This window comes from Cebus imitator, unplaced genomic scaffold (assembly GCF_001604975.1).
Source record: "Cebus imitator isolate Cc_AM_T3 unplaced genomic scaffold, Cebus_imitator-1.0 Scaffold94, whole genome shotgun sequence".
NCBI lineage: Eukaryota > Metazoa > Chordata > Mammalia > Primates > Cebidae > Cebus > Cebus imitator.
Genome location: NW_016107409.1, coordinates 6,619,777 through 6,641,835, shown reverse-complemented (window position 1 = coordinate 6,641,835; position 22,059 = coordinate 6,619,777). Strand labels below are relative to the sequence as shown.

Sequence of the window (22,059 nt, the reverse complement as noted above, 5' to 3'; positions counted from 1 at the left end):
GTGGAGGGAATCAAAACACAATGCCTGAGAAAGAAATCCATAGGAAATCTGAAGGCAGGGACTTGGTGAGAAGTAATGAAGACGGATGGGTCGGTGGCAGGAACAAAGATTAACTGTACCAGAGGAGATGGTGCTTTGGCTCTGAAAATAGGGATGAGCAAAAGCCGGAAGTGCTGCAGAGACACACGTGTCCTTTGTTTCCACCCTGAAGGCTCAAATGAAGGCCGCTGCCCAGCACGGGGAGGCTGCAGGACAGGATTCTGGAAGCTGGGGCCTGGTGCCTGCTACCTCCTTGCCCTAATACTGGAAGGACATCTAAATCACTGAAGCTTCATCCTGTGATGCAGAAGCTGTCCTCTTGTGAACAACCATCATAGGAAGTAGCGAAACCTGGTAGAGAGAATATTCTCTTCCCTCCACCTTTAGTTATACCAGAACTGCCTCTAGGGACTTTGGCAGGTTTGACAAATGGCAGAAGAATTTAGAAGATTTTCTTTGCTGGCAAAGGGAAGCCAATGATTGGGCAGATATGTGCCACTGTGGTTGTTTGTACAATGAAATTCCAGATTGCAGGCAGAAATGTCAGGTTCCTTTCAACTCTCTTCAGAGCTAATCTAGTTCCCATGTGCAAACTCAATCTATAGCATTCGGATAAAGAATACTCAGTCCTCTGCCGTGACAAGAACAAATTCATCACCCACACCATACATTGCAGCTAAGGGCATCATTGTGCCCACATGAGTCACCAGGCAGAAACGGCTGCCAACTCTAAAATTCTTTACTCATAGAAGACTCATGTATACTAATGCCGACTATTAAGCAAGCACATTTCTCCAGGTGGCCTGGAGCAGTTTACAAGATGCTGGCTCGTTCCTCATCATGTCACTTGGAGGGAGAGCAAAAAGTGGGAAAGAGGAAGGGCCAACATCATCATCTGTATTTTATGTGGGGAAACTGAGGCTCACACAAGCCATAAATGTATAGACATTTATGAGTCAGGCAATGACCATGGAAGAGGCAAAATGAGCTCATCTGAATCATAAGTGGACTATTTCTTGCCCAACAATTTCATGCAGCTCTTCCAACCCAACTGTTTTGATACAGCTGCCTCAAAACAGGCAAGCCAAAATTCAGACTCACTGTATTTGGTTTATAACCAATTTCCTATCTTTCATTCCATCTCTGACTTCTGCCCCATTTCTGAATTTGGTTGACCATAGTTTTTTTGTTTTGTTTTGTTTTACTTTAAAAGTGCCTCAACTCTCCTGGGGTCTTGACATGCTATTTCTCTCATTTTGAACCTCTACCAATCCTTTCCCTGATCTGTTCTCAATCCATATACCCTTGATGCCTGGAGGTTAGACTGACAATGGGGTGAAGATCAAGGTTGAGGCAAAGCTCACAGATGGACTGCGAGATGCCTATTTTACTCATCATTTATTTTTTAAAAAACTGAACATTTATCAGCTGAATTTTCAAGCCATACCAAAATATCTTCATGTCAAAATAGCTGCACTAAAGTGGCTCTATTAAAATAGCTGCCTCCAAAGAACTGAAAGTGGAGATGTCACCTGCTTCTGGCACCTGACTTTGGTCCTCTTCTGCATGGCTTTGCCTTTTACTCTGCTGGATTCTGGCATGTGGCTCATCAGAGGAGGCACTAACACCAGGGCTGCCTTTTACTCTGCTGATCTAAGCGAGGACTATGTAGGTGTCACAGATGAAACTCATCCAGAAGCCGAATAGGATGCTAATGGCATGGCCACGTGTTTCCAGCACCCTGTGAGGCAGCTGGCTGGCATCAATCCTCTCCCCAGCCTCCATCCCACCCCCAACTACCCACAAGCTCTTGTTGGGTCAGAAATGCAATTCTTTGATGGTGCCAGACAACCAGATGATGCTGGAAAGAAGAAAGAAAAAGAAAAAGCAGGTTTCTAAATTAAGCACAAGGCTCGTTTATAAAAATAAATAGCCACAGCCTAGCAACGTGCTCACTCACAGCTCAGCTTTCCTCTGTAATAAAACCTCTGTGGCTGAAGCCTGGGATGGCACAGCGTTCAGAGGGCGCCACGCCCTGGCCCTCCTCATGCTGTGGCTCCTCCCACTCTCATCTGGAGAGTGCTGACAGTGATACTTTGAGGGCCCCACTCTTCATTCAAGGCCAACCAAAGGCCATGCTCCAAAAAGCAGAAGGAAGGCACAGCTTAATGAGGCCCATGAACAGTAACAGACTCTTGGCAGTAACTAACATACCTGTAGCAAAAGTGGTTGACATTCCTTGGGCTACTCTGTTGAAATAGGAACTCCTCCTTAAGACTATGCCTTCTTTGTTCACATTGAATGCCCAATACTCAGCTTAGCACAGGGCACATATTGAGCACTCAATCACTAAGTGAGGGAGGACCAGTTGGAGGCATAAATGAGTGAATGAATGCTGCCACCCCATTATTGATGCACCCCAAACTTTTCACTACAAATGGAGTCAGTTCCAGAATCCAAAGAGAGGGATTCTTCTTCTGATTATGACATGCATCAAAAAGGCATCCCCTGGGCTGGATGTTAAACCCAAGCCCACAGCTGAAGTGAGCATCAAGATGTACTGAGCAATGTGGGCTCTTACTGACCCAAGTGGTGAGGCTGTTACAATGGGCAAGGGCAGAGGGCATGGGATATGCAGGTAACTATTATTAGCATTCCTGAATCTTCTCCTATTCTTTAGGCAACAGCAGTTCCAAGGGTGAGTTGTCGCTAAGCAAACCAATGGCAGGGCAAAATAGCACATTAGCTTCTGTGTTAGTCTTGTTGGAACAGAAAAAGTGGAGTCCGCAATGCTGCTGGAGGCTCAACAGGTCAAACACATCAGTAATGGGCATGGTATGAAAGATTTAATCCTGCTGCAAACTCCCCCAAGTCATGGAATGGTTAAGTATGGCTGGAGTCATACGGAGACCGTCCTCAGAATACTGAAAAAGTGATCATCCTGAATCACATAAGGATCCTTGTGAGGGTAGAAGAGACAATGTGGCTCCACTTTGACCCCTGAGAGCAGTTGCTTCGGTGAATTTCTATGTATTCCCTAGTGATCAGAGAGTGGTACAGGACAGCATGTCAAAATTATAAATCATCATCTCAGAGCAGGGCCCCTTAGTTATAGCATTAAAAAGATCAGAGATACTGGCACACTGTATTATTTAGAAGTCTGTCTTCAGGCATGTTTTTCTGGCCTGGCTGGAAACAGTGAAACCATATTTATGTAAGTGAGAAAAAGGTTCTTAATTAAATTCAAATGTGTAAGAATATATCATAGGTTTATTTTTGGAACAATCATCTGTAGGGAAAAAAAAAATTCTAAACAGCAACAGAACTGGTACAATAGCATTTAGTTTCACATAGCAGCATACAACAGAGAAGCAAGAGTTCTTGTAGATTCTGGACTCAGATTTATTCAATCCCACAAGCCAGAGCACCAAAGTCATGGCACTGGAACATTTAGGAAGAGGAACTCTAGCAGTGACCTGATTAGGAGACAGCTCCAGCAGAGTCAGCACATGGACAAGCCAAGCTACCCCCAGATCTTCAGTGATATCTCTTTGGTGGGGATAAAGGAAGACCTCTCCAGAGCAGTCCAACTATGGCATCCACAACCACAGTCCCTGCTCCAGCCTAGTGAGGACACAGTGTGTTCTGTGAGTCCCTAATGATACATGCTCAGGGCTCCCACATCTGACATGGCTGCTCAAGGATAAGACCCCACTGACCCCATTCTCTGGGAAGGGTACAGAGATCCATAAGAACAGAGCCCAATACTCAGCTCTGTGACCTTAACTACTTGGAAACTCATTTTCCTTGTTCATAAAATGGAGAGAGTAGAAACAATGCGTTCTGACTCCCAAGAGTGTGTGAAGATCAAATGAAACACTATTATGTTCAAGTGCTTCCCAGTCTGCAAGCTATTGTTCCATGCAGCCATGTTTTATCAAATGTAAAGGCATACAGTGAAAAGTGTGCCTCTGATGTGAGGACTGAGACTTCCTTTATCACAAATGTTTGGGGTGCTGCCTGATTCCATCTTAGTCATAATCCTAATTTTTTTTTTTTTTTTCAAAACTCCCTGGTCAATTCCTTGGCTTCGAATACCAAAGATTCCTAGCATTTTAAAATTATGTTTCTGTAACTGCTTCTTTCCTCTTACAATCCCTCGAAAAGCACTACAATTCTAGAATGCATGAGGAACATTGGGGCTCACATAGTTTACCACTTCACTTTGCAGATGTACATACAGAGGCACCGAAAGGTTAAGCACTTGTCCAAGGTCACCTGTGGCGTTTCACTCACCCTAGCCTCAGCTTCTCTCACAGCCTGCCAGTGTCTGCCCTCCAGTGGGTCTTTGAGGGCCACAGTTCAGACTCCACTCTTCTGGAGCTGGGACTTCCCTCTTCTGCCCTTGGACATCAGAACTCCTGTCCTCAGGCCTTCAGACTCCAGGATTTTTACACCAGCAGCATTTCCCACCTGGTTCTGAGGCCTTTGGCCTTGGATTGAATTATACCACCAGCTTTCTTGGGTCTCCAGCTTGAAGGTGGCATATTGTGAGACTTCTCACCCTCCATAACTGCATGAGCCAATTTCTATAATAAATCTCTTCTTAAGTATCTAGATAGATAGATAGACACATACATACATACGTACATACATACATACATACATATCCTATTGGTTCTCTTTCTCTGGAGAACCTTGACTGATGCAGATTTTGGTGCTACCCTCCCTATATAATGACCACATTTTCCCACTTTTAAGTGAGTAATTGTTACTTAAGCTAGATGTGTTATTTAGGATTTGAGGGATGGGGAGCCAGAGGATGGTAGACAGTTGAAGGCAAGTGGATTAAAGAATGGCAGTTATAGGAACAGGCACCTCTAGTGGTCATGATGCTTCATTTTAATAGAGTATATTGGGGGCATGTGACCTCTGACACATCAGCTGGGGCAGCTAAAAGAGTGCTGGCATCATTCCTATGCTAACCTCAGGCTGCACAGATTATGGCTCCCAAAGAGACACCTTCCTTCTGCTTGAGTAGAGGATAGGGAAGTGTGGGGAGGACTTTGTCTTGCATCTTGGATCCCAGCTCAATTATAGCAAGATAGGGCACTTGTCAGAGTTGCCAGGCCTACTTTCCAGGCCCTAGTTCCCAGATGACATTTCTAGACATGCCCTGGTCCAGAAGGGAATTTGCTGTCTCGAAGGGAAGGACGCAGTCCTGACTGCATTCATCACCTGCTAACTGAAGAGCACTTAGGCTCTGAATAACCAGCAGTGATACCCAGGTACTATGTCAAGGGCCTTGGGTGAGACTCTGAGACTTGGTGAGTTCAGTTCAGGTTCAGCACATTCCCAGCTGTGGTGGCTATGGGGCAAGAATACTTCTGCTTGAGAAAAGCAAAGGGAAAAGTAAAGGAGACTTTGTCTTGTACCTTAGGTACTAGGTTGGCTACAGTGGGGTAGAGCACCATGTGGGCTCTTGGGATGCCTGATTCCAGGACTTGGTTCTTGGATGGCATTTCTGGACCTGACCTGGGCCACAGTGGAGCCCACAGCCTTGAAGGGTGAGTCCCAGGCCAGACAGGATTCGCCACAAGCAGACTGAAGAGCCTTGAGCCTTAAGGAAACAATAGCCATAATCTGGCAGTACTTCCCATGGGCTTGTGGTGGCACTGGCCATGAGTGAGGCTCCTCTGCTTTTGGAAGAGAGGGAAGGACTATGTCTTGTGGTTTGAGTGCCAGCTCAGTCACAGTATAATAGAACACTATCTAGACATCTAAGGCTTTTGATTCTAGTCCCTGGCTGCTGGACAGCACTTCTGGACCTGCCTGGAACATGGGTAATCTCGCTACCCTGAAGGGAAGGACACAGGCTTGGCTAGATTTTCCACCTGCTGATTGTAAAGCCCTAGGGTGTTGAGTGAACATAGACAGTAGCCAGGGAGTGGCTGTAGCAGGCCTTGGGCAAGATCCAGTGCTGTGCTGTCTTAAGGTCTGGCTCAGTGCAGTCATTGCCCTGATGGCCACAGAGATGTGTGTGTCACAGTACCCCCAGCTTCAGGTATCTCAGAACAGAGTGAGACTCCATTTTGGGGGGAGCAAGTAAGAGAAAAGAACAAGAGTCTCTGCCTGGTAATCCAGAGAATTCTCTTGGATCTTGTTCAAGATAATCAAAGTGGTACCTCTCCAAGTCTGCAAGAACCACAGTGTTATTGGCCTTGGGGTGCCCCCTAAAGCAGATACAGTGTAGATCACAACACTGAAGTCCTTTTGAATATCTGGAAAACTTTGCCAAAAAAGGATAGGTACAAACAAGCCCAGACCATGAAGACTATAATTAATACTTAACTTCAGTGACCTGAAACAGATGAACTTCTCCAAGCATAAAGACAAACATGTTTTGGTGAGGAAAACATGACCTCACCAAATGAACTAAATAAAGCACTGGGGTTCAATCCTGAAGAAGCAGAAGTATGTGACCTCACAGACAGAGAATTCAAAATGGCTGTTTTGAGGAAACTTAAAGACATTCAAGATAACACAGAAAAGGAATTCAGAAATCTATCAGATACATTTAACAAACAGCTTGAAATAATTTAAAAGAATCAAGCAGAAATTCTGCAGCTGAAAAAATGAAATTTATACACAGAAGAATGTATCAGCCTTTTAATAGCAGATTTGATGAAGGAGAAGAAAGAATTGCAATAAGTAATCACCTGAAGGTACAAAACTCACTTGTAATAGTAAATACACAGGAAAACACAGAACATTATAACACTGTAACTGTGGTGTAAATTACTCTTATCCTAAGTAGAAAGACTAAAGGATGAACCAACCAAAAGGAGTAACCACAACAACTTTTCAAGGCATAAACAGTACAATAAGATATAAGACAGAAAAAACAAAAAGTTAAACTGCAGGGGAACAAAGTTAAGGCATAAAATTTTCATAAAGTTTTCTTTTCACTTGTTTGTTTATTCAGTGTTATGTTGTTATCAGCTTAAAGTAATGAGTTATAAGATAGCATTTGCAAGCCTCACATTAACCTCAAATGAAAAGAAATGAATACACAAAAAATAAAAGGCAAGAAACTAAATAATAGTACCATAGAAAATCACCTTCACTAAAGGAAGACAGGAAGGAAAGAAAGAAGAGAAGACCACAAAACAACTAGAAAACAACAAAATGGAAGAACTAAGTCCTTAGTTACCAATAATAACAGAGGATATAAATGGCCTAAACTCTCCAACCAAAGGACATAGAGAAGATGAACGGATTTAAAAAATACATAAATAAATAAACAAACAAGACCTGCTGATCTGTTCACTACAAGAAACACACTTCACCTATAAAAACACACATAGACTGAAAATAAAGGGTTGGATAAAAGATATTCCATGCCAACTGAAATGAAAAAAAGCAGGAGTAGCTATAACTACATCAGACAAAATAGATTTCAAGAAAGAAATTATAAGAAGAGACAAAAAAAAAAAAAAAAAACCACCTCACTATATAATCATAAAGTAGTCCGTTTAGTAGGAGGAATTTTAAATATATATGCATCCAATCTTGGATCATCCAGATATATAAAGCAAATATTATTAGAGCTGAAGAGAGAGATAGGCCCCAATACAATAATGACTGGAGAGTTCAACACCCCACTTTCAGCACTGGACAGATCATCAGACAGAAAATCAGAAACATCAGAATTAATCGGCACTATAAACCAAATGGATCTCATAGATATTTACAAAACATTTCATCCAACAGTAGCAGAATACTTCTCCTCAGCACATGGATCATTCTCAAAGATAGACCATAAGTTAGCCCCAAAGCAAGTCATAAAAAATTCAAAACAATTGAAATAATGTTAACTATCTTCTCTGACCACAATGAAATAAAACTAGAAATTAATAAGAAGAAGAATTTTGGAAACCTTACAAACAAATGAAAATTAAACAATATGCTCCCAAATCACCAGTGAGTCAGTGTAAAATTTTCTTTCTTTTTTTTTTTGAGACAGAGTCAATTTAAAATTTTCTTCTTTCTCTCTCTCTTTCTTCCTTTCTTCCTTTCTTTCTTTCTCTCTTTCTCTCTTTCTTTCTCTCTTTTTCTCTTTCTCTCTTTCTCTTTTCCTCTATTCCTCTCTTCCTCTCTCTCTCTCTCTCAATCTCTCTCTCTCTCTCTCTCTTTCTTCTTTTGAGACAGGATCTCACAATATCGCCTAGGCTGGAGTGCAGTGGCATGATCTCAGCTCACTGCAACCTTCACCCCCTGGGGCTCAAGTGATCCTCCCACCTCATTCCCTAAGTAGCTGGGAACCATAGGCATGCACCACCACACCCAGATAATTTTTACATTTTCTTTGTAGAGATGGGGTTTTGTCATGGTGCCCAGGCTGGACTCAAACTCCTGGGCTCAAACAATCCGCCTGCCTTGGCCTCCCAAAGTTCTTACAGGCTTACCGGTGTGAGCCACCACACCTGACCTAAATTTCTTAAAACAAATGAAAATGGAAGCACAGTATACCAAAATCTATGGAAAACAACCAAAGAAGTACTAAGAGGGAAGTTTATAGCAATAAGTGCCTACATCAAAAAAGTAAAAAAACTTCAAATAAACAACCTAAACATGCATCTTAGAGAACTGGAAAAGCAGAGCAAAAGAAACCCAAAATTAGTAGAAGAAAAAAATAATATATATCAGAGCAGAAATAATTGAAATGAAAAAATACAAAAGACTAATGAAACAAAAAGTTGTTTTTTTGAAAAGATAAACAAAATGGACAAATCTTTAGTCTGACCAAGAGAAAAAGAGAGAAGACTCAAATAAAATCAGAGATGAAAAAAGAGACATTACAACCAATACTGCAGGAATTCAAAGGATCAATAGTGGCTTCTATAAGTAACTGAATGCCAATAGGTTGGGAGACCTAGAAGAAATGGATAAATTCCTAGACACATACAACCTACTGAGATTGAACCATGAAGAAATCCAAAACCTGAACAGACTAACAAGTACTGAGCTCTAAGCCATAATAAAAAGTCTCTCTGTAAAGAAAAGCCAGGGACCCAGTCACTTCACTGATGAGTTTTACCAGATATTTAATGAAGAACTAATACCAATCCAAAAAATAGAGGAGGAGGGAATACTTCCAAGTACATTATACCAGGCCAGTATTACTTTGATATCAAAATCAAAGACATTATATAAAGAAAAATACAGGCCAATATCCCTGATGAACATTGATGCAAAAATCCTCAACAAAATGCTAGCAAACTGAATTCAACAGCATATTAAAAAATCATTCATTATGACCAAGTGGGATTTATGTCAGAGATGCAAGGGTGTTCAACATACACAAATCAACTGATATGATATATCATATCAACAGAATGAAGGACAGAGCCATACAATCATTTCGGTTAATGTGGAAAAAATATTTGATAAAGTTTAACATTCCTTCATGATAAAACCCTCAAAAAACTGGGCACAGAAGAAATATACCTCAACATAATAAAAGCCATATAGTATGACAGATGCACAGGTAGGTAATATCATACTGAATGGGGAAAAACTGAAAGTCTTTCTTCTAAGATCTGGAATATGACAAGGATGCCCACTTTCACCAATTTTATTCAAAATAGTACTCAAAATCCTAGCTAGAGCAGTCAGACAAAAAAAAGAAATAAAGGGCATTTGAATTGGAAGGAAGAAGTCAAATTATCCTCATTGCAGGTGATATGATTTTATATTTACAGACTCTACTAAAAAGCTATTATTAATAGAATTGATAAGCAAATTCAGTAACATTGAAGGATACAAAATCAACATACAAAATTCAGTAGCATTTCTATATGCCAACAGCGACTAATCTGCAAAAGAAATCAAGAAAGTAATCCCATGTACAATAACTACAAATAAAATAAAATAATAATTAAATTAACCAAAGAAATGAAGGATCACTACAATGAAAACCATACAACATCGATGCAAGAAATTATAGAGGACAACAAAAAATGAAAAGATATTCCAGTTCATGGATTGGAAGAATCAATATTATTAAAATATCCATACTATCCAAAGCAATCTACAGATTCAGTGCAGTCTCTATTAAAATACCAATGACATTCTTCACAGATATAGAAAAAATAATTCTAAAATTATATGGAACCACAGAAAACCCAGAATAACCAAAGCTATTCTGAGCAAAAAGAACAAAACTGGAGAAATCACATTATCTGACTTCAAATTATTCTACAGAGCTATAGTAACCAAAACAGCAGGTACTAGCATAAAAACAGACACACAGACCAATGGAACAGAGTAGAGAACCCAGAAACAAACTTTGTGGGGAACAAGTTTACTGTGCCCAGACTCTGGAGTCAGGCTGTCTGTGTTTGAATCCTGACTTTGCATTTACCATGGGTAAATAGCTAAATCTCTGTGGGCCTTAGCTTGCTCATCTGTAAAATGGGGGATTAAGAGTACCTCTCTCAGAGGGTAATAGATATGAGTAAATTATGTGATGAATGAAAAGGGTTTGGCAAGAGTGCATGTATGTGGCAGATTAGGTATTGCAACTGTCAAATCCCACAGTGTAGTCATGATAGTAAGGAGATGAGGTGAACTGTGAGCCAGCAAGTATGGCACATAGTATATCTTAGCTTGGCAAGTGTTAATTTTTGTTTTCACATGTGGTACACAGTAGGCATACAATAAAAATTTGTTGGATGAAGTGAAAAAAAGAGAAAAAGTTACAAAGAAGACACCAAACGTTCCTCTCTCCAAATATTGTTCTTTAACTGATTGACTTTGTTGAAATAGCCGCATTTGATTATTAGGGGAAATATATGGTTAGAAGCTTCGGAAATAGTGACAAAGGATTTTCCATGCTTTCAGCAATGGGAGATGTAGTCACTCAGTGTGTTAATCTTTGTGAAAGGAATTACGGGACTGGCTTTGTCCCTGCCCTATCTCCCCAAGCAGAGCCAAGAGATGTCAGTGATTGGAAATGGTACCACTCAGCAGCTGCTCTTATTGGCTGACTCACAGTTCACCTCATCTCCTTACCACAATGACTACACTGTGGGATTTGACAGTTGCAACATCCAACCTGCCTCAAAAGCTCTTCCTCACTTCCAGGGAGTTCCACTGTCCCTCCCTTAGTTTGGCGTAAGATGCAACAGCTTTAATTATTAGTCTTGAGAGAAACAGGGAGTCGGTACCACGACTCCATCCACTTAGCTATAAATGAACAACCTAGCCTTTACGACTAACTCCCAAAACAAGAGTCAAACCCCAAAGCATGAATAAAATAGCTATATTCATCATACAACACAACCGGGCATGCCTCCCTGGTTTTGCTCCTTATGCAGTATTTTTACATTCATCCAAAGCTTGAGTACAACTTTTCCTGGTGCTTTCTTCTGACTCATAAAAGCATCCCCTTAATCCCCTGTAGACAATAGAGACTTCTATTTAGCTGTAATTGTGGAAAAGGCGTCATCAAGGTTGCTTAGCAGCTGAAATTAGTTTATTGGAAACCACTTTCTGTGAGGAAAGCACCCCTTGTTTTCCCAAGGATTTGTGTCTTCTTCTTGATTGACTTGCTAACTGAATTCTGCAAAAGATTTTCCCCCATACCTATGAGAGGATTGGGACGGCAAAGTGTTAGAGAAAGACTCAATGTTAGAAAGTGGATAAGACACCCTTAAGCAACTAAGGGACCATGTTTCTTCTGTCCAGAAACCTCTAATTAGAAAATCTGAGGCTCAGCTTGGCTGTGTGTCCTTTGCCCTGCTGTCAGGCCTCATTATGGGCTCCACCAGGATGAGGAAGAGAAGGGACATGTCATGCTGAGATGGTGATCAGTCAACCCAGGAAAGGATGTGGACTGGAGCTATTACTTAGTGACTTGAAGTATCACAGTTGCCAAACTCATTTAGTTTAATTATCTAGACTATGCTCACGGGACCATGAGGATAAGAAAAACAGTAAAGCCACCTATGTAAGTGTATGTGTTGGGAGAAAGCCATTGACATTTATTGAATGATTATTATGTGATAGTTTTAAGCATTTTTTGTATACAAAAATAAATACTATTAGTTTAGCAATCTTTCAAGATAAGAAACCAAGGCTCTGAGAGGGTAAGTTCATGAATACAGTTACCTGTAAGTTAGCAGGGATGGAATTTGAATCCTGGCAGCTAACACAGCTGTCTGCTGGACTATCCAGGCCCTCAGTCTTAGATGATTGTGCCCATGGGAAAACTATGGCCCCAAGCTGCTAGATCTTTCCTTTTTTGAAAGGAGCCATCTTATCTGAATTTTAAATGAAAAATATCTGAATTTTTAAATTGTTGGCAATATCTTTAAATTTTTAAAAATCTTATTTCAGGTCAACTACTGAGTATAAGCTGAGTATAGTGTAGGATTACTTCCTTCTTGCCCAAGTCATTAAGCCATTGCTCAAGCTGCAAATCTGTGCATATGTGGGATAAACCTGGACCAAGGAAGGGGAAATGTAAACAGGATCCTACACCAGTTCCATTTCAGGAAATAGCCTTTGAGGAAGCTTCGCAATCAGGGACTCCTTCAGGTATCAGAAGTGGGAAGGAAGGACAGCTGGGCCAGGGCTAAAGAAGTAACTCGCCTGTGGATCTGCTCTCCACGGCTGGTAGTATCCAATCATCAAATTGAAGGAGTCCATAGGAGGCAGTGAACTTGAGTATCAGTCAGGCCAGTGTAAGTATCCAAGGAGCTTTCGGAAAGCAGTAGTGCCTGCAGTCAGATGGGTGGTCAGGCAATAGTTGTCCATCCAACTGGAATCAGGACTCCACATACTAGAAAAGGAACAGGGAATTCAGCAAGAGCAGAAGGATGCTAAGGGTCCTGCTAACAGGCACTGACATGGAGGGCACTTTACTAGCTAGACTAGTAAACTGTCAACATGGCTTATAAGGTCCTGATGATCTTGTCCCTGCAGACATACTCTCTTGACACAACCATTGCTACTCCCACCTCCTGCCCTGCTCCCCCACCACACTGAACTTTTCCCTCTCTACAACATATGCTGTGTGCCCTTTCAACTTCACTCTTCTGTCTGAAGATGCTTCTCCCTGGCACTCTTTCTTTACTTGAATAATGCCTACTCACCCCTCAGGTATCCACCAGGACCTTCCAGGAAGCCTTTCTTGACTTCCCTAGACTGGGTTAGGTGACCCTTCTGTGTTCTCCCAGATCAGCATGTGTGCAAGGATTATATAATGACTGGCACATAAACACTCTAAAAACAGTGGCCACTATTGGTACTATTCTTCCTTGATAATACATATCATTCTGAATTATATGCCTGGGCCTCCTGGGCCTTCACTGTATCTCCAGCTTTTGGCACATTGCAGAGCATACAAAAGATACCTGATAAATGTTTGTTGAAATAATGAAATTCTCAGTTGCACAGCTGACAAACATGGATATGACAGCATAGGGAAGGAATTGGCCAGGGCTCCTTTGCAATATCCCAGCGACTTGCCCTCAGAACAAATGCCCATCTCTGCCAGGGGCTAGGGCTAAGCCCCTATCTGTGTTGGCTGTTGTACTCAAGATTGTGTAAGGAACAGGTAGGAATCAGCCTGCTGGCTGAAGAGTCTCAGAGCCTGCAACCGAGAAGGACCAGGGCAGTCAGGGACAGTCATATGGGCAGGACTGCTGCTCACAGTGCAATTCCAGGATTTGTCTATTTAAGAGGCAGTGCAATTTATGGAACGAACATGGGATTTGGGGTCAGATACACCTGAATTCAAATCCCTATTCTTTACCCTTGAGCTGTGGAGTGAAGGTTAAGGTCAGAATCTTTGGGGCAAGACTTCTTGGGATTGAATCCCAGCTTCTCCACTTCCTGACTGTGTGACATTAGAGACATTATATAACCTGTCTGGGTCTCAATTTTCTCATCTGTAAAACAAAGAATAACAATTCTTGCTTCATAGGGCTACTATGAGGGTTAAGGAGTTAATAATTATAAAATTCTTAGAACTGGGTTTGGCAAACAGTAAGTACTATACCTAGGTTTACCCAGTCATTCTGAGCCTCAATTTTCTCATCAGAAAAAATAAACATATGTAGAACACTTGGTACAATGTCTTACATGTGGATCACTCTCAGTAATTATATTATTTCTATTACTGTTACTTCTCTTGTAAGTGGAAGATCCTTTCTTGGGATAAACTAAATTGATTAATAGAAAGCTTCCTATGGATACTTCTGGTCTCCACTGACGATTTCAGGAGGAAGACTTTTTCTTCATGGTTTTGGGCCAGTCACTTCCCTTTTGCCTTACCTTCTTTGTCTAATGTTCTGAGAACCTTCTTCTTAGACCCAAATACTACAATGCATACCCATTTCTCTGACAGAGAAGCAAAGGAGGGATGCATTCGTTTCTAAGGGTTGTCTTGAGAAAATACCACAAATGTGTTGACTTAAAGCAACTGAAATTTATTCTCTCACAGTTCTGGAGCCAGAAGTCTGAAATCAAGGTATCGGCAGGGCTATGCTCCTCTGAAGGCTCTAGAGGAGAATGTACTTGCCTCTTCTGGCTTCTGGTGGCTCCAGGCATTCCTTGGCTTTAGGCAGCATAACGTCAATCTGTTTTTGTCTTCACTTGGCCTTCTCCCTCTGTCTGTTTCTGTCCCAAATCTCCTGCCTTTTTCTTATTACCTGTCTTTGAATTAAGGGTTCACCCTAAATTCTGGATCATCTCAATATCCTTAATTATATCTGCAAAGACAATTTTCCAAATAGGTTCACATTTATAAGAACTAGGGGTTAGAATGTGGCCACATCTTTGGGGGTCAACTATTGAACTCACTATAAGGAGTAAAGTGATATATATACTCACTATAAGGTGTATATTAGCCCCTAATTGGGGCTACATAGAAATGCATCCCTTTACCTTATTTGGGCCTACCTGTACCTCCTTTTCCTTTTTTCTTTTCACTGAACACTTGTTCCAGTTTTGTCTATTTCTTATAGATGGGATGGTCACAGCCAGAGGAGCAAGCAAAGTTCACAACCAACAAATCTGCTTATTTCTGTGCTACACCCTGGCCCACACCTGCAACTGCGTCTTGCCTCAGAGTTTGCTGTGGGCAGTACATGAGATACTTGACCCAATACTCATGTGAAAGTTTATTCTGCTTGGCCCTCCCAGTTGCCTTGCAGACATCCAGGAGAGTTAGGTATCACTCGAGACCTGGCAGTGCTGGCTTGCCCTGCCTGGATCTTCACCAGGGTTGTCTTGGTCACATATTAGATTTCATACATGGGGCCAAACCAGGAGATCTCAGTGAGCTGGTACAAGAAAAGGCAGTGGATCTGGGTCAGAGTAGGAATTATACTTGTAGTTGGACTGGGCACATAGGCTCAGAGAAGGAATCTGGGTCAAAAACTTGGCAGACTGGCAGGAAACCTGAAGCCCGATGCACAAATTAAAATGAATACTAGCTTTCCACCTCCACAGGTCAGTTCTTGGTTCTCATAAGTCTGACTGGGGGGGTCTGTGACATGCGGCATATCATGGATTGCAAGGGCCAACTAAATTTTTTCTTTCTTTCTTTTTGAGACAGAGTCTCTCTCTGTCACCCAGACTGTAGTGCAGTAGCACAATCTCTGCTCACTGCAACCTCCACCTCCCGGATTCAAGCGATTCTCCTACCTCAGCCTCCTGAGTAGCTGGGGTTACAGGCACATGCCACCACACCTGGCTAATTTTTTTGTATTTTTGGTAGAGATGGGATTTCACTATGTTGGCCATGCTGGTCTCAAACTCCTGGCCTCAAGTGATCTGCCTCCCTTGGCCTCCCAAAGTGCTGGGGTTACAGGCATGATCCACTGCACCCAGCAGGGCTCAACTTAATTTAGCATATATTTATTAAGGATTTGCTAAATGCCAGGATCTAGTAATACAGAGGTCAGACGATCCTTGTCTTCAATTAGATGAAAGTATAGCCATGGATACCCACATATAAGAAATTAATTGTCATAAAATATGATAACTAGATGTGCACAGTGTTATAAGAGGCCAAAATTAAGAAAAAATAATTCTGCCTTGGGCTGGGAAATGGGTCATGATGGGCACACAGAAGACATAATACTTGATCTGGATCTTAAAGAATTCAGTAAGGAATGGCTGAGAAGAGGTACCAAGTGGGTACCTCTTCTTCTTTTTTGTGTTTATCTCATCCATGGCCTAGACCTTGGGTGGAAAGAACAACCTTCATACAAGAACTTTTTTAAAAAACAAATATTACAGAGACAGTTAGTAAACATATCCCACAAATGAATCATGCTCAGGGAAACAACCAACCACAAAGAACTCCTTTTGTAAGGAACTGGCTTAATGGTTACTAACCTGACATCAGAGACCCACAGCCACTACTACTATTATTCCTACTAATTATGTATTAGTTTTAGACTTCAGGGTAACATTATGTTTCAATGACTTATTACTATCGAGCATTTCATGTGGCCTATTTGGATGTCTTTCTTATTTAAAATGTTTTTCATTTATTTTACATATAATATTGGTGTAAGACACTTATAATCTCAATCTTTCATAAAGGTAAGAAGATACTTTTAGTACTATTGAATATCTCTTTGAACTTTTTTGGGGGTGTCTTCTAATCCAAACACCTTTGTAATTAGTAGAGATGTTGTTAAATTTGGAAATGATGTATCTTCACAGAGCATTAATTTTGTTTGATTATTATTAGGTTGCATTTCAGTAATTTAATTGTGCAAGTTTTAAATATAAGGCTTAAATGTATTCCAATGCTAGAACAAACATAGATACATTACTTGACTTTTGATATATATTGCATATATGTCAGAATTGAGTATAAAATTCAAATACTTTCTAGAATCATAGAACAAATCTCTTTTAGATAAGATTTAAAAAAAAGAACATCCAAACTGGAAAGAAGTCAAATTGTCCTTGTTTACAGATAAAATGATCTTATATTTAGACAAGAACTAAAGACTCCACCAAAAAACTGTTAGAGCTGATAACCTAAGTAAATTTGCAGCATACAAAATCAGATACAAAAATCAGTAGCAATTCCCATAAACCAACAGTGAATAATCTGAAAAAAAAAATAAATCAAGAAACCAATCCCATTTATAGTAACTAGGAAAAAATAAAATCACTAGGAATAAAATTAAGCAAAGAAGAGACATAATTTTTTTTTAAGATGGAGTCTCTCTCTGTCATCCAGGCTGGAGTGCAGTGACACAATCTCGGCTCACTGTAATCTCTGTCTCCTGGGTTCAAGCTATTCCCCTGCCTCAGCCTCCCAAGTAGCTGGGATTACAGGCACCTGCCAGCACACCAGCTATTTTTTGTATTTTTAGTAGAGAGAGAGTTTTACCATGTGTCCAGGCTGGTCTCAGACTCTTGACCTCAAGTGATCCACCCACCTCAGCCTCACAAAATGCTTAAGATTACAGGTGTGAACCACCATGCCCAGCCCAAAGAAGAGAAAGATTTCTACAAGGAAAAATATAAAGCACTGATGAAAGAAATTGAAGATGATACACCCCTCAAAATGGAAAGATAGCCCATGTTCATGGATTAGAAGAACTAATATTGTTAAAATGTCCAGACTACCCAAAGTAATCTACAGATGCAATGCAAACCCTATCCAAATACCAATTACATTGTTCATAGAAATAGAAAAAAATCCAAAAATTCATATCAACTCTGAATAGCTAAACCAATCCTGAGCAAAAACACAAAGTTGGAGGCATCATACTATTTGACTTCAAAATATACTACAAAGTTAGAGTAACCAAAGCAGCATGGTACTGGCATAAAAACAGACACATAAACCAATGGAACAGAATAGAAAACCCAGAAATAAACTCATGCATTTACACCACCTAATTTTCAACAAAGGTGCCAAGTACATACATTGGGGAAATTATTATCTCTTCAATAAATGGTGCTAGGAAAACAGGATACCCATATAGAGAAAAATAAAACTAGACTTCTATCTCTAATCATATACAAAAATCAAATTAAAATTAATTAAAAACTTAAATGCAAGACCTGAAACCATAAAACTCCTAGGAGAAAACATTGGGAAAATATTTCAGAACATTATCTGGGCAAAGATTTTTCTTTTTTTATTAAGACCCAAAAGGATAGGCAACAAAAGCAAAAATGGATAAATGGGATTGCATCAAGCTAAAAATCTTCTGCATAGCAAAGGAAACAATTAACAAAGTGAAGAGACAGCCTACAGAACAGTGGAAAAAATGTGCAAATTATCCATCTGACAAGAAATTAATAACCATAATATATAAAGAACTCAAACAACTCAACAGCAATAAAACAAATAATCTGATTTTATAATGAGCAAAAGTTGTGAATAGACATTTCTCAAAAGAAGACATTCAAGTGACCAACAGGTCTATGAAAAAATATTCAAAATCACTAGTTGTCAGAGAAAAGCAAATCAAAACCGTAATGAGATATCACCTTATTTCAATTGAAGAATGCAAAGAGGAACACTTTTACACTATTGGTGGGAATGCAAACTAGTACATCTGCAAAAAACAATAGGGAGATTCCTCAAAAAACTAAAAACAGAATTACCATATGATCCAGCAATCCCACTGCTGAGTATTACCCAAAAGAAAGGTAATCAGTATGTGAAGGAGATATCTGCATTCCCATGTTTGTTGCAGCACTATTCACAATAGTCAAGACATGGAATCAGCCTAAGTGTACATCAACAGATGAATAGATGAAGAAAATGTGGTATATATACATAGTGGAATATTATTTGGCCATGAAAAAGGATGAAATCCTGTCATTTGCAGCAACATGGATGAAACTAGAAGTTATGTGAAATAAGCCAGGCACATAAATGCAAATACTATGTGTTGTCACTCATATATGAGAGTGAAAAATAATTGATCTCATGGAGGTAGTAAACAGAACAGTGGTTACCAGAGGCTGGAAAGGTGAGAGGAAAGGGGAATGAAGAGAGGTTGGTTAATAGGTACATTAACACAGTTAAATAAAAGGAGTAAGTTCTAGTGCTTGATAGCACAGTAGAGCAACTACAATTAACCATAATTTGTTGTAAATTTCAAAGTAGCTAGAAGATTGGGAATCTTCTCAATGCAAAGAAGAGATAAGTGTTTGAGGTGATGGATATCCCAATTACTCTGATTTGAGCATTGAACATTGTATGCTTGTATGAAAACATCCATGTACCCCACAAATATGTACAACTATTATGTACCAATAAAAAAGGGGAAAACAGGCCTTCAAAAATACAAGAAAAAAAATCCAGACACAAAAGGCTGCATACTGTATGCATCCATTTATATTTTGAAAAAGGCAAAATTACAGGGGTACAAATTAGCTCAGTGGTTGCCAAGGGCAGGGAGGAGAGGAGGGAAATTGACTGCAAAGGAGCATAAGGAAATTTGGGCATTATGAAAATACCCTTTACCTTCATTGTGATAGTTGTTACATGATTGAATGTATTTGCAAAAATTCAACCAATTATACAATAAAAATTTTAATTATGTAAATTATATCTCAAACCTAACTTTAAGGAAAGTCGGGTTACTCCAGGTTCCCTTTCCAGACAAATTCACTGCTACATCCATTTTTTTCTAATCTGCTTTTATGAATACCTAGAAGGAAGAGTTTGAGAATTACTCATTTAATATCTCTTTAAAAGAGGGGTCTTAGAATATGATTCTGCATGAGTTAAACCCCAAGATCTTGAATAATTTAAACTTGAATAATAATTTTAGGCATAAAGGTATAGGGCACTTCTGGTCTGTATAAAATACCAACATGCCTACACACAATATTTTATAGATACATAACCATTTATCTCAGCATTGCCTAGCTTCTTTATTTGTGAAATATTCACTTGGGACTACAAACCAGCAAGAGATGTGCATTAGTTTGCTAGGGCTGCTGTGAAAATGTACCATAGACTAGATGGCTTAAGTAACAGAAATTTATTTTCTCACAATTCTGGAGGATGGAAGTCCAAGATCAAGGTGTCAGCAAGGTTAGTCTCTTTTGAGGTCTCTCTGCTAGGCTTATAGATGACCACCTTTTTGCTGTGTCTTCACATGGTCTTCCCTCTGTGTTCTAATCACCTCTTCTTATAAGGACATCATTCATATTGGATTAGAGTCCATCTTAATGAGTTCATTTTTAACTTAATTACCTCTTTAAAAACCCTATCTCCAAATGCAGTCACATTCTGAGGTATTGGGGGTTAGGACTTCAGTATATGAAATTTGGGGAGACACAATTCAGCATGCTTCCCACCCCTTCCCCCTTCCACCATATACATTTTTCCTATTCCAGCCACTCTCCAACCATAGTGCCTCTCCCAAGATGTAGATTTCTTCTTCTTGATTCGCCTTGGTTACTTCCACATGTTGGTCAAACATCTGTAAGAGGTAAAAGGAAATCAAAGCGCTAAGAACTGCAAAGATGCCAAGACACTGTATATAAGCCCAGGTAGAAAGAAATGTGTCATTTCATGTCGGTATGTATTTGTTTGCTTTGATATATTTCTACAGATCCTTTTCTTGAAAGGCTATATGGAGCAGCTTTGAACACCTAAACTGTATCAGGAACATACCAAATATGTGGAACAGAATCTTAAGTGCTGCCCATACCATACAGCCTTGTACTCACTGCTCCTACACATATAAATGGGTGAAGAATGGTTGAATAGCAAATATGTAGCAAGGCAACAATAGTCCAGTTTTTAACCCCAGCTTCTCTGTAGCTAACACAAATAATTCATAAGCTGAGTCCTTACATTAATTTATTTATGAGCAGTATAATTATTTATTTCAAGCTGAAAACATTTCTCTGGCTCTGCTTCCTCCACCACAAAATATTCCCAGGCAGCTCTGGGAGAACTGGAAGCATGTTTTTCCTCTAGTATTTGCCTGGCCTTATAGAACAGCAAATAGAAACATAAAGAGCCCAATCTGTATGTACATGCAGTTGATGTAGACTACTTTTAGGTTCAAGTTTTGAGCAAACAAAATACAGACAAATCTTCACAATTAATACTAAGATTAGGAAGTGATGAGCCCATTAAGGTTGGGTGTGAGGCATGGATAAGGATCAGTGAAGAACACAAGGTCAGGGTGATAACAAGCAAACAGGACATAGATAAGACGGAAGCCAGAAACATTTCAGATTACACCATAATGTCATCAGGAAGGGAATGGATGAATAATCGCAGCATTGGCTACCTTCTGTGGAGTGTTTCTTCCTCTTCAAGGCCTGCACTAGGTGCTCTACATATCATAGGCTTAAGCTGAGCACAGCTACTGCCATTAGCCTTGTAGGATCCCTCATTTGCCAATAAAGATAGTGAAGCTCTGTAAGATGCACTACATGGCGGATTTAGAACCCAAGCACCAAGTTTTCCCTGATGCCCAAGCCCATTCTCTTATGCTTTCCATCATAATGGTCCCACACTGTGGCTATAGCATTACGTTGTATTATGTGTTACTCATAGTTCATCATATTGAGTAAACAAAATGGACTTTGAGTAAACTGGGCAGAGTTTGTTTCTAAGTATGGTTCCAATTTATCTCAATTTTTTAAATTGCCTATATGAAGTTCAAAGAAACCCTAACATGCAGATTCTGCTAAGAAGAAGATGCTTCAAGAGAAGAAATGCAGTTGATTTTTGCATTCAGGGTTCTGATGTCCAGAGTAAGCTAACTTTGTTAATGGGTATAGCCCCTTTATTGAAAGGGGTGAGACAAGTTCTATTTTGCAGCAGTTAGGAAGGCATGGTCTCTTACAGGTGAGGCTACCATCTAATGGGAGATAGAACAGACTGGATTTCTGAATAAGTACATGAATACATTTGATTACAGTATTCCCAGAGTGATTGAAGGGATTGCTATAATGCTTGGTGCCAATTGGCATGGTCAGCAGGGACAAGGG

General features: G+C 40.0%; 1 protein-coding gene across 1 annotated transcript in view; it reads right to left on the bottom strand.

Moving 5' to 3' along the window:
• Positions 1–1,420: 1,420 nt before the first annotated feature.
• The window catches only part of SMIM2 (small integral membrane protein 2), a 37,716-nt gene continuing 17,077 nt past the window's right edge, over positions 1,421–22,059 (bottom strand). Inside the window, 2 exon segments of the mRNA XM_037741136.1 lie at positions 1,421–1,900; positions 20,430–20,531. Coding sequence (XP_037597064.1) covers positions 1,516–1,824 — 309 coding nt within the window. The 5' untranslated portion in view covers positions 1,825–1,900; positions 20,430–20,531 and the 3' untranslated portion in view covers positions 1,421–1,515.